Source organism: Panthera pardus, unplaced genomic scaffold (genome assembly GCF_024362965.1).
Source record: "Panthera pardus isolate Hobbes unplaced genomic scaffold, ASM2436296v1 HiC_scaffold_8, whole genome shotgun sequence".
Lineage (NCBI taxonomy): Eukaryota > Metazoa > Chordata > Mammalia > Carnivora > Felidae > Panthera > Panthera pardus.
In genome coordinates, this window is record NW_026527013.1 from 43,790,590 (window position 1) to 43,805,008 (window position 14,419).

The window sequence follows — 14,419 nt, forward strand, 5'->3', positions numbered from 1 at the left end:
AACATGTCAAAAGCAATTATTCAAACTTATATGAATAAAAGTTTTTATCCACATAATACGTTCAATTGAATTGCCTTTCAGCCCATTATCTACTGTGTCAAATCTCGTAACAAATGATATGTATATCTCAGGTGTGAACTGAAAGTTTGAAAATATGACCTGAAAATATGGAAACTTTGCAAAATTACATATATGTAACAGGTAGACATTTAGGTTGCTTTATTTTGTACAATAATATTTTAATATTTAATTGAATAATGTGAAAAAATTCATATACATTTTTAAATATTCATGTTAGTATATTTGTCATTTCATGACAATTTTTTTCTTTCAGACTCTTGAGATACTGACTGGAAGATAGACATTTTTTTTTGCTGCCGATTGTATGGGAGAAATTTTGACCTTACAAAGTGGAAATGAGGTTGCTATGGAAACTGGTAATTCTGCTGCCACTCATAAATACTTGTGCAGGTAAAGTGTTCTTTTATTATGAGTTTTTATTGATAATCTATTGGCACTTTTTCTATATGTGAAGCAATTTTCATATGCATAATATTTATGTTATTTGAATTCCTAAGTGATAACAAATTTAAGGTACTTTCTATGGCTAATATATAATCCTTACAAATGCATCAAGCTCCATTTTTAAGCATAACTAACATTATTTCAATTACAAATTGTTAAACATGAAACTTTTATTTTAAAAGACTGCAATTAATGATTTTTGCATCAGTAAACAGTGGAGAGTAGTTCTTTTTTATTTAATTTATAGTGAAATCTTTAAAAATTAAATTTGAAGTATTTATTTTCTCTCAAATTAAGCTTTTGGTATAAAAAAAGCTATATTGAAATAGAAGAAAAAGTGATATAGAATTATATCATAGAATTATATTATAAAAGTGTTATATCAGGGGCGCCTGGGTGGCGCAGTCGGTTAAGCGTCCGACTTCAGCCAGGTCACGATCTCGCGGTCCGTGAGTTCGAGCCCCACGTCAGGCTCTGGGCTGATGGCTCGGAGCCTGGAGCCTGTTTCCGATTCTGTGTCTCCCTCTCTCTCTGCCCCTCCCCCGTTCATGCTCTGTCTCTCTCTCTGTCCCAAAAATAAAAAAAAATAAAAAAAAAAAAAAAAAAAGTGTTATATCAGAAATTAGGGCACCTGGGTGGCTAAGTTGGTTAAGTGTCTGACTCTTGGTTTTGGCTCATGTCATGATCTCACAGGCGGTGAGTTCAAGCCCCACAATGGGCTTTGTACTGACAGTGCAGAACCTACTTGGGATTCTCTTTCTCTACCTCTCTCACTGACCTCCCCTACTTTCTCCTTCTTAAAATAAATGAATATTCAAAAAAAATGTTGTATCCAAACTAGAAACAACTTTTGAAATTTTTCTTTCCATTTCAATGATACATGTTCTTTTATTCAACCTAAATCCATTAATATCCGTGTGTCATTTAGTTCATGCTGTGTAACAAACCATCCCAAATCTAAGTAGATAAAAGCAAGAAATAACCATGTGTTTAGTTGACAAGTCTGAAGGTTGGCAATTTAGGATGGGCTCAATTGGATTGTTGTTTTGGCTTTGGCTTTGGTGAATTATACCTATGGTCACCTCCTGGGTCATCTGGGACCTGGCTGGTCAAGAACATTCTTAGCTGAAACAACTGGGCTGCCTTGGCCTTGGTTCAAGTGATCTCTCATCCTCTGTGGCTCTGGGCTCTTTCACATGGTGACTGCTCAGAGTTTCAGGAGAAATCAGGGGCATGCAAAATTTCTTGATGCCAAGGCTTGCAACTGATACAGTATCATTTCTGCTACATTCTTTTAACCATTCTTAGTCAGAAGACCAGTCCAGATTCAAGGGGTAAGGAAATATACTTCATCTCTTGGTAGAAAAGCTGCAAAGCTGTAATCTAAAGAGGTACAAACATAGAAAAGTGAATAATAGTGGCCATTTTTCTAAATCATCAACCACAGTCTATTAGGATCATAGGGTTCTAATCTAATTGTCAAGTTTACTTTAGTGAGTTGTCACAGAGCTTGGATGTTGGCTAGATTTTCTCACTGTCAGAGCAACCGGTCTACCCTATCATGCCGCTTCCCACCAACTGTGGTAATGCACTACTGAAGTTCATGTATTTGTAAAAAAAGCAGTAATATATTGGGAGAACACAGAAACCAACATAGTAATTTATAATTCACAAAATCAATAATTATAAGAGACACATAATTAATAGCAATTCCAAGAAATGGAAAGATACACTAATCTTGAAAGTTCTGAAAATGCTAAAATATGTAGAAATCAACCATTAGAACCAGAAAACCATATAAATAAAGATATTTTTACCACTAGAAAATCCAGTATTTAGAAGTGCTACAGTCATATTTATTCAAAGTGATTACCTTATCTTGATTTGTGTCATTTCTAACTCTCTATAACAAAAATTCCAAGTTAAATGAAATGTCCCTTTTTAAATAATAGATTAAAAAAGGACAGAGCAGAGCCATCAAGGTGTCCTCAAATTATACATGTATGAATAAGAAATTCTCTTCTTAGCTTCACATTTCGGCTTTCTGTCAAAATTTAACATTAACATTTTGCCCTTTAAATATGTATATTGAATCAGCATAGTATCTCTAAAAGACCTTTTGTGTTAAATTAAAATAAATCATTATTATCAGAATACATATCAGATTTGAGAAATTCCAATTCTTCTACTAACTTTTATTTATCCAAATTGGATGTGATTCAACATGTCCTTTTGCTTAAGTCTAAAGAGAAAAACAATCATATGTCCTTGGTGCACAGCTTCCTTGTGAAAGAACACGTTAGATGTTTTTTTTGTTTTTTTTTGTTTTTTTTTGGCCGTTAGCTATTTAAATAAAATAATCTGAGCTAAACGTTGCCCCAGAGGTAAGGATGTTGATAATGATATACACAAGAGAGCATTGCTTTAAAATTTTTTTTTTCAACGTTTTTTATTTATTTTTGGGACAGAGAGAGACAGAGCATGAACAGGGGAGGGGCAGAGAGAGAGGGAGACAAAGAATCGGAAACAGGCTCCAGGCTCCGAGCCATCAGCCCAGAGCCTGATGCGGGGCTCGAACTCACAGACCGCGAGATCGTGACCTGGCTGAAGTCGGAGGCTTAACCGACTGCGCCACCCAGGCGCCCCAAGAGAGCATTGCTTTAAATATGTTTGAGGTTTTTTTGTTTTTTTAAGAGTTCTCATGGTTGTCTCCCTACTTGCAGATACTATGCTAGTTTGGAAAATTAGATTATCTGATGATGCCACAAGTGCTGTTTCTACACATAGGTATATCTTCTTTGCTTTCTCAAAACTTACTTTTTTTTTAAATTTTTTTTTTTAACATTTATTTATTTTTGAGACAGAGAGAGACAGAGCATGAACAGGGGAGGGGCAGAGAGAGAGGGAGACACAGAATCTGAAACAGGCTCCAGGCTCTGGCGGTAAGCACAGAGCCCGACGTGGGGCTCGAACTCACGGACCACGAGATCATGACCTGAGCCGAAGTCAGACGCTTAACCGACCAAGCCACCCAGGATCCCCTCAAAACTTACTTTTTATTAATTCCAAAAGCTGGCAAATTTTTTACATTTATCTGTTTTTTTTTTCTTCCTATTTTCACTGGTATAATCTTTTGAAATTTTTAATATTTTGAGTCTCCCCAGACTCCAAATTAAAACAAAATTTTGCCCCCAAACTCTTCCCCTGTTTTCTTTTTGTTTGTTTTAATTAACTTTACAACTTCTTCTAGCACCTTTATTATAGGCATAGGCCCTTAAGACTTTACTATATCATAGTCCATTAGGCATATATTATAATTTTAGAACATTTTTTAAAAACTGTGAGTGTATAGGGGCACCTGGGTGGCTTAGTCAGTTAAGCACCCAACTTCAGTTCAGGTCATGATCTCATGGTTTGTAAGTTCGAGCCCTGTATTGGGCTCTGTGCTGATAGCTCGGAGCTTGGAGCCAGCTTTTGTTTCTGTGTCTCCGTCTTCCTCTCTTCCCCTCCCCTGCTCATACTCTGTGTCTCTCTCTCTCTTTCAAAAATGATTAAACATTTAAAAAAATCTTTAATTCTGAGTCTTTAAAAGTTCTATTGTTCTATTTTAGTATGTTTTTAATATTGTGAGTAAATTGAGGCCCATTTCCTAAGATACCTAACTGGTAATCTTACACTTTTATATTATTTTGTTAATCTGTGTAATAGACTAAATAATGGCCCCCAAGAATATCTAGGTTCTGATATCCGAAAACTGAATTTTACATTAAATAAAAAAAAAAACATTTTGAGGGTGTGATTAAGTTGAAAAGATCTTGCAATGGGTAGATTATTCTGAAAAATCTGTGTGGGAAATCACAAGTGCACTTACAAGAAAAGAGGCAGAGTGGGAATGAACGCAGAGCCAAAGGCAATATGAAAACATCAGAAAAAGATTTGAAGATGCTGTGCTATTGACATTAAGTATGGAGGAGGGGACAGTCAGCCAATGAATGAGGGGAATGAAGGTCTAGAAGCTAGAAAGGGCAAGGAAACAGATTCTCCCAACACCTTTGGAGGGAGTGTTGCCCTGTGGATACCATAGTTTCTGCCCTGTGAAACCCATCTTGGAATTTTGACCTCCATAACTATGAGAAAATAACTGTGTGCTGTTTCAGCCACCAAGTTGTGCTAACAGGAGCTGTAGGAAACCAATGCAATATGTTTCTTCCTCCCTAGACCTTATGCTCCAGGAGGGTAGGAACTATATCTTCCTGGCACTTGGTAGTGCCATTCAGTAAACATTCATTCAGTAAACAGAACGAATGAGATTCAGTGTTGTTGGTCCTATTTGGATTATCATCAAGTGGAAAAATTTAGTCATATAATTTCCTTTGAGAAACAATTGATCTAATCAATCCCAGTAGATATGCGTTATGATGCTATTGTCATAGAGTTTTTGAGATGAAATTCTAGTAACATTTAAAGGTTTCAAAACATTTGAATGGAAATTCCATGAGGTTAACAGTTTCCATCTGCCATATTCTCTTCTGTTTCTCTATCACCTAGCAGATGGTCTAGAAATAGTTATCAAATAAATTAAAGGAGTTCCATTCAATTCAACAGATGTGTATTAGGACCTCACATGTTCCAGCCACTAAACTAGATGTTGACCTTCAGCAATAGGAAGGCCATAGTCCCCCCTCACTTCAGCCTACAGTCTAAAAATGGAAACCAACAAGTAAGTCAATAATTTCAATAAAGTACAACTTGCTATTTGAATAACATAGTAGAGAGTATATAACATGGAAATGTTCTAAGAGAACATCTGCTGCTTTTTTCAACCTTCCATCTATTTATATATTATATCTAGCAAATCTCTAGGTTTTTGCTAAAATAAAATGAGAGAGGCATTCCATTTGTGTGGTTTTTTTGTTAGTGTAAGGATGTACTTGGGGCCACTCTAAAGGGAGAGTCTGTCTGAAAATGAAATTAACACAGAAGCAAGACAATCCAGGGGAGAAAGGCACACTTTCTTTATTCTACCTTTGTAATATAAGCCAATAAGATGTCCCTTTGTCATTTTAGGCTAACTTGTATTGAGAATCTTTCCCTTGTGATGGAAATAATATTGTCTAATACAGGGTGAAAGATTTGTTTTTGGTGTAAATTAGTGAAGATGCTAAGTTAAATATAGAATTCCACTTAGGATAAATGCCTACTTACTGCTGGAAATGAGCAACAGAAGAAATAAAGGAATGAAAAAAAAAGACACCGTTTTCCTAGGAGGAAAAAAAGCATCAACAGATTTAATATAGACTCAGAAGTTTGATTTTTAGCCCCCAAATTGCTACAGCATGTGCATTGCATGTCTTTAGGGTAGAAAAGACAAAAACATTAATGGGATAATTTGGAGACCATGTTGATAAATGGAAGAAAACTCTGTTTCATTTTGTTTTAGACAACGCACAAGAAGTTTTCACAAAAAAAATTTGTTCTTGCATAAATATTAAACAAAGTAGCTGGAGCAAATCTATAGTGAATGTAATGCAGAAGCTGGAAACCATTTAGGATCAGATTGTGTTGATGTTAGAACATTACATGTGTGAGAAATCCAAGTTTCTTCATTTTATTTTTTTAAAATTTTTTAATGTTTATTTTTGAGAGAGAGAGAGAGAGAGAGAGAGAGAGAGAGAGCATGTGGGGGAGGGGAAGAGAGAGAGGGAGACACAGAATCCAAAGGAGACTCCAGGCTCTGAGTTGTCAGCACAGAGCCCGATGTGGGGCTCAGACTCAGGAACCGTGAGATCATGACCTGAGCTGAAGTCGGACGCTTAACCAACTGAGCCACCCAGGTGCCCAAAACCCGAGTTTCTGTAAATCTTTTGCTTTCCTGTGATTTTTACATAAAGATTGATAAATTATAAGCAAATTGGTAAATTCAAGTTTTCAACTTTCAAAATGAGACAATTATTTAAAAAAATTTTTTAAACACTAAGCAATAGGGTAAAAGTAAACATCAGCTGAATCATGTGCTGTGTCTGTTTTGCATTATCTGAGCTTAAAGAAAGCATAATTTTAAACCCAGGGCCTAACAGATGCTTGGAAGTCCTTAATAATGGTGCTAATGAAGGTCAATGTCTGGTATTATATTATAGAACATAATAAGAAATAGCAACTCTCACTAGTTACAAAGAATTTTAGTTCCATGACATGCAGTATTCATATCTTCTCAAGAATTTTGTCCTATTCTATTTTAAACTTTGTTATTTTAACAAAATATTATCATTTTAAGTGTAAGCTAAGTGGTAGTTTTTCCAAACTTTTCACTTAGTTCATAAATGTAAGTAGCTTATCTATGTGCCATTTGTGTTTATTTTGTTATGGCTGAGCACTTCTGTATCTATCTTACAAAATTATGGACTGAATACCTATTTGGTAAGTCTTAAAGAAGTACTAGTTATTCACTCGGAACCTCATTTTTGTTTCAGAGAGAAACTGAATGATTCAAGGAGGGGAACATGGAACTAGCAACATTTATTGGCAGAGTAGAATTAAAGGCTTCCTTTACGCATTCCATCTATATTATATTATGTCACCAGGGTCTAATGAACTGGTTTCTCTTTCTGTATTAATTACTCTTAAAAAAATTCTTTATTCATATTTATTCAGTGACTCTATGCAGTTGTTTTGTTTTGTTTTTGAGAGAGGGAGGGAGAGAGAGAGAGAGAGAGAGAGAGAGAGTAAGCACATGTGTGAATGAACAGGGGAGGGCCAGAGGGAGAGGAAGAGAGAGAATTTAAGCAAGGTCCATGCTTAGCAGGGAGCCCAACATGGGGCTCCATCTCAGGACCGTGAGATCACGACCTGAGCTGAAATCAAGAGTCATTGAAATCAAGAGTCATACATTTAACTGACTGAGCCACCCAGGCACCCCTCTATTAATTACTCATGAGGAAGCAATTGAGACTAGAAATTATAAGTCTTCCCTGCCACCATTTACATGCAGTGTCTACTGACAAATGTAGTTATATTATTGTTAAAACTTCTCTCAAAGTAATTTATTCTTAACATTTAAATAAAGTTGGTTTTAGGGCTTATACAAATAAAGAAAGATAAAAGCCCTTTGTATCAGTATTTTTACATAGCTTGGCATTTTGCAAATGGAATAGCCTGAAATTGAATCTGGGGGAAGATCTCCCTCCTTCTAAACACTCACAATCAGAAGTCTATGATAAGGAGACACTGAAAAGTATTTATGATTGCTTGAATTTTACTCTGTTTCAAGCATAACCTTCTACTGAATTGAAAACCAGAGTAAATGAACTACCTCAGAGAGAGAGCCGCAAGAATGGAAATATGTACTGTGACCAAGATTTTTTCAAAGAAGACAATGTATCACACAGCAAATCCATGAAAATTGGCAGGTGTAATAAACCTGCTTTGCTCAAGGATCCCAGAAGCACATAATGGATATTCCTTTGGGTCAGAGTGTGATGAATATTGAGTACATCACAACCCACACTCTGCCTACGGTCTTGTTCAGATTTATTGTTAGCATAATAGCACCTTCAGGAATGGAACACCAGGCTATATTTTTAAGTCAAGTGACATCTTTGCAATTTCTAATAGAGATGGCCCAATTTAGAAATGCTGAAAACACCATTTTTATGCAATGCCTACTGATAAAGGTGTTAATACGATTATAAAATCTTCCTTCAAAGTAATTGACTCTTAAACCCTAAATGAAATTGTTTTTTAGAACTGATAACAATGTAGAAAAATTTTTCTCTTTGGTCAGCACTAGAAGGAAATGATTGGCATGCAGATGAGACATTCCAAAAGGAATGTTGACCCTTAGTAGATGGGAATGTGGGAAAGAGTGCTTTCAATTTGGAGTCTTTAAGGGAGATGGTCAGGTTCTCTCTAGTGGTGATAATATCAGGTAATGTTTTTATTTTAAGGGTACCAGAAATAGCTTAACCACAAAGTGAAAATAACATGGGAGTTTTGATAGAGTTTTTCTTCTACTTAAAACTTTCCTGAGATTTACAATCAAACTCCTTATGGGTAGCAAGACACTAGACAATCTGACTTTTTTCAGCTTCTTTCATCTCAACTTGTAAATATCTAAACTCCCCTTTGCTCACTACACTAGAGCCATAATTCTTTCTTTTGCTCCCAGAAATATCAAGATTGTTCTCTACTCAGGGCCTCTTCTATTCCTGTTGAGTTGCCTGGAACACTCTTCTTCAAATATTTCTATAGCTGGCTCTTTCCATTAACACCCATCTCAGATTTGTCACTTCTGTGGAATGATCTCTCAGAAACCCACCGAGGTAGCCAGCACCTGGTCCCACCACTGGCCCAAGTCACTCTCATCAACCTTTTGTACTGTCTCTAATGCCCCGTTACTATCTGGAATTAACTTACACATTTGTTCATTGCTTGTCCATTTCCTGTCTATATCTAGTGGAATACAGGCTCTATGTAGGTAAAAATATCTCAGGTCTTATACGTTGCTGCATCTCTTACACATAGTACAGTGTCGGACACATAGTAAGCACTCAATAAATATTTTTAAATAAATAAGTGATTGACCTCTCAAAGTAAGCCCCCATGGCTACTTATGGGTGACACAATATTTGCAAACACTTAAAATTTTATTTTATATTTTTAGAATCCACTTTTAACATATACATTTTAATCACAATATATCATTTGGTTTCAGGCACTTTTTTTTTTACTCTTTAAAAAATTCATGATGTATACTGAACACAAGAAGTTTGCTCAGACATACTCAACCTAGGCAGGAATAATTTCAGTGTTGTTTGTTCAAGGACTAGCGTACTTAACACACAGCCAGTGCTATTTTAATATTATTGTACAGTTGATACTCACTGATACTATGTCACGAATCACTTGAATATTTAAAACCTTTGAGCTGTATTTCATCTCAAGATATATTTATCCATTCCTTCCCAGTTCCAGGATTATCAGTCAAGTCAATCCTCTATGATTTCTCCTCCAGACTTTGGGAGTAGCCTTCTAAATGTTCTCCCTATTTTGAGGCATCCCCTGTATCCTTCACAAGACGTAGCTTATTGACACAAAATTCTATCAAGGCAAATCTTCATCAAGCACAGAGGATTTTGTCAACTCTCTATGTCAAGACCTCCACAGATCCCATTTCCTATGAAGTTCAAACTGTCTAATCAAGCATTCAAATTCAATTTCCTTCAACAAATATTGAAAGTTCTCCAATAATTTAATTCAGCCTGTGTCCTGAGCCATGGTTTTTCTTCTTCTCCTTCATGTATCCTTCCTTTAAGTCAGAGCATACTACCAATGAGATCTCTGCACTTTTTTCATTCCCAAGTCTCCCCTCATGTGAATGTCTCTGCCTGCATTGTCCTTCTTCAGATCTACTTCCTTCTGCAGAAGTCAAATCCAGTTTTTCTTACCCATGTTCAAATGTGACCTCCATTCTGAATACTCCTCCAAGCAACAAATAATTCACCTTTCTTCCTAATACTTATTCCATGAAGTGGAATTTTATTTCCATACACTTTGTTTAAAAATAGGTCATTTTTTTCTCACATACTCATTCTCAGAAATATTGTATTTACTCTTGTTGAAAATAAATGTATAATAATGGAATTCTCAGTTCTAAAGGGAAAACAAAAACTAACCTTTAATATTTGATTAGTTATACTTTATACCTCTTGCTTTATAGTTTATAAGGCATTTTTTAATAAGCTACAATTTTAAAAAAATTAATGTTTATTTATTTTTGAGAGAGAGAGAGACAGAGTGTGAGCAGGGGAGGGGCAGAGAGAGAGGGAAACACAGAATCTGAAGCAACTCCAGGCTCTGAGCTGTCAGCACAAAGCCTGATGTGGGGCTTGAACCTACGAACTGAGAGACCATGACCTGAGCCAAAGTCGGATGCTTAACCAACTGAGCCACCCAGGTGCCCCATAGTTTATAAAGTATTTTATGTGAAGTGCTTCATCTGTGCTTGAGAGTGACTGGAAGAAAGATCCTTATCTTTCTTCTCTAGCTGGGGAAATTGAAATTCAGAGGTACAAGACTCATCAAGGACCATAAGGCTAGAAAATATCAGAGTTTATGAGAATGCAATGCTCGGATGAAAAATTTTGTTCACCATTTATTCAAGACATTGCTTCTTGACAAGACTCAAATATATGTAACAATTTTTTTTTAAGTTGATGTCAGTTGTGTTTAGGGGCCAGCTTTTGCTCATAGTGTAATCAGATTGAAAGAGGTAGTCTCCAAAATTTTACGACCAACTTCTTTATTTGTGATTCTTTTTTTAATCCAATGGGTGGATATTTATGTTATATACATTAAAAAACAAAAAATATATAAATTAAAATTCTAGACAAAATAAACACTTACAGAATTTGTAACATTTTCTTTTCTCATTATCAGTAGTTCACCTTATATACTCTGTAGGTGCAAAGTGCCTCATTTTAGAGACTCTGCATTGTAAAAATAATAAAAGTATTTGTTTTATTTGGAAGAGTCACAGGGAAATAGAAAACCACCTGTACTTACAGCAATTCTCATCTCACCCGAGTAACAGGGAATTTGAGGTAGAAAAGTAGGCCATTTTTGAAAAAGTGTCATTAAGGTAGAAGTAGATAAAATTGGGGAAAAGAGATTTAAAACATCTGTTTCATTAAAATATTATGCAAACCTTAAGAAAACACATGCAGTTACCTATTGCTGTGTAGCTAACTCTGTAATTCTGTGGGTTGTCTGGATATTTTCTATGCTGATTTCATTTTGGTTCTCTCTCATGTGGCTCACTGAGTTTAAATCAGAGTAAACTAGAAGATTGGAGAGATGGAGAGAGAGATAGAATTACCCAGGGTGTCATAAGTCACGATAAAGGGCTGGTTTTTTTCAGTATACCTCCAAATTATGTAGATTTTGTGCAGTATATTGCCATTTGTTCCCTACCCTTCCCTTCCCTTCCCTTTTTTCTTTTCTTTTTTCTTTTCTTTTCTTTTCTTTTCTTTTCTTTTCTTTTCTTTTTTTTTCTTTTCCATTTCCTTTCCTTTCCTTCCCTTTCCTTTACTTTCTAAGAAACACCTTAGTATATTTTAAAGAATCACATGAGAACCTTTCAAAATGCTGTGTCAGAATCCCACCTTTAGCAATTCAGATTTACTCATGTTCAGTTTGGTCATTGGGATTAAGTTTAAGTGTCAGTTCAATGAATTTTCACAAACTAACCCACCCAATGTAACCACTACTCAAATCAGGATGCATACCATGGCTGACATCCCTCCAATCACAGCTGAGACTCAAAAGGATAACCAGTATCCGACTTCTAATCACATAGATTAGGTTGATATTTTATATGCAAAGTATATGTAATATATAACTTATATGTGTCATATTTATCTATAATCATGCATGTTACATGTATGATTATAGCATACATAAAATCATACAATATGTACTCTTTACCAGGTGACTTTTTAAATTCAACATTAACTCTGAGATCCACACAGGTTGTTGTGTATAACAGTATTTTGGCTAACTGTCATTAGTGTATAGGATTTCACTGTAAGAATCTTTCACAGTTTATCTTCTCATTCAACTATTGGTGGGCATTAGACTTTATATGCTTTAACTTTTTAAATTATTTTTCCAGCTTTATTGACATATAATTGAAAAAATTTTATATATTTATTTAAAGTGTACAACGTGATGATTTGATATACTTACGCATTGTGAAATGACTACCTTAAGCTAATTAAGATATCTATCACCTCACATAGCCAAAAGATACAAAATATTTTGTTTATCTTATAGAATTAGTGCTAATTTCAGAAACAAACATAACAGACTTTAATGCTACTAAAAAATAGATCTCAATCTGAAAATGTACCTGATAGGTTATCAGAAAAACAGATGAAGAGAATTTCTTTCTCTTCTCATAATTAATAAATGAAGCTTGCATTTCCTAAAGCTTGCAGCAAACCACAGGTGTTGTCTTGTCACATTACCAGAAATTCACCATGGAAAATTTGGTACATACGGAATTAAAACCAACATTTGAACAAAGTACAAAACTCTCCCCAAATGCTCACCAGCTATATAATCAGTTCTCAACACTGAGCCAGGAAACAATGATGATTTCTTATGTCAAAAAGGGCAGGGAGATTTGTTTCTTTTTGTTTAAGTCTTTTTCCTGTACTTGCATGCGTGGGAATTACAAAAAGGACTTATATCAAAGAACACAGAAGTGGTACATTTGCTATTGCAGCTCTACACAGCCACAATTGCACAACTGGAAAGGGAGGGAGGTGCAAACCCCGTATCCTCTTCCTCATCAGAAATCTGATTCAGAATCACCAATAATTGAAGGAAGAGTGCTTTCTTGGAGCAAATTATCCAAATCAACCTCATAGCTACCATATCTCTTAATAGTTGCCAATTATTCTTTCCATTTTGTACTCTTTATGTGGCATGGCTAAACTGAATCCAAGGCCATAAGTATGATTTAATATATCTAAGATCATGGCTATAAATTTATTTTGCTTACCCAGACTTCCAGTCTGTCTTAATTAAAAACTGACAATTTACCAAATGATTTTCTGTTGTATGCTGAAATATTTGTGGAAGCTGGACCATGCTATGTGTTAGAGAACTTATTTCCAGAGTCCAAAGCACATAAGGTTTGATGGTGCAGATAGGATTTTTTATATTTTATTTATGTTTTTAACAGGTTATTAGTTTCTATTGAAATATAGTTGACACATAATGTAACATTAGTTTTAGTTGTACAAATTAGTGATTCCACAAGTGTATCCATTAGGCCATGCTCATCACAAGTCTAACTACTAACAGATGGATTTTTTTTAGAGAACTGTTTCCAGAAAAATCACCTCCTATTCAACTGCTGGGTTTTTCTGTTTACCACCTAGCTGGATATTCTGCCTCTTTGCATCTGCCAATTGCCTGTATTTTTACAACATCAAAATCATTTCAAACGAGAGCATAAAATAGAAAAAGGAGGCAGGAGAAGTCAGACCAGGGGAAATAATCTGTACCTGAGGACTGGCCTTTTAGTCTCCTTCCAGTTTGGCCCTTGGTAGCATTGGAGTTTGTAATACATGTACCAGAAGGTGACCACAGTCCTTTACAGTCTTGATATTCGGTGATTTTAAGACGAAAAGCCTTACATAACTCACTATTTGTTAATAGTTCTGATGAAAGAATGTACAAGTACATTACCGCTTCTTTCAGCTAAAAGGCACTTTGGGACTCATCTGTGAATTTTATTTATCCATCTTATGCTGTTCCTTTGGGTAATTATGAATGAATTGCTCTGTGCTGTCCTTTCATCAAGCATTTTCTGATTGTTGTTTTGAAATTTATTTTCAAAAGCATCACCAATGGAGTGTAGTCACACATGAGTAATGCTTTTTATTTTAAACTCTAGTGCTGCAGTTGAGTTGTTGAATGCCACATTTTCATGGCTAAGGCTATGCAGTACTCTCCTGTCCCAGCCTTCAAAGCTCATTGATTAGTCTGCCTGTCTGTCAAGGTGGTCAATCAGTTAATTCAGTGGGATGCTCAGACACTCCAAACAAATGATTAATGTGGGGAGACAGACTGAAATACATGTTTAGCAGCTGATGTATTAAGAAGGTAAACACTTAGCCAATCTATAATCATTTGATTCTTCACAATTACATGACTGCTTATTTTCAATAGATAACTAGGGAATGATCAGGGGAAATCTGAATCCAGAAAGAAGGATTGACGTACTTGGCTTAGCTAAAACTATGTTAAATTTCCCTTCCCTGTATGGTTTTAGACCGGAGTTGACCAAAAAGGCAATTTGAGTGAGATTGAGTAGATAGAAATGATA

The 14,419-nt window shown here is 35.4% G+C and overlaps 1 protein-coding gene across 1 annotated transcript in view; it reads left to right on the top strand.

The window, feature by feature from the left end:
* Window positions 1-14,419, top strand: part of LOC109254640 (contactin-6) — a 282,077-nt gene that overhangs the window by 55,328 nt on the left and 212,330 nt on the right. Inside the window, 1 exon segment of the mRNA XM_053897189.1 lies at window positions 335-471. Coding sequence (XP_053753164.1) covers window positions 417-471 — 55 coding nt within the window. The 5' untranslated portion in view covers window positions 335-416.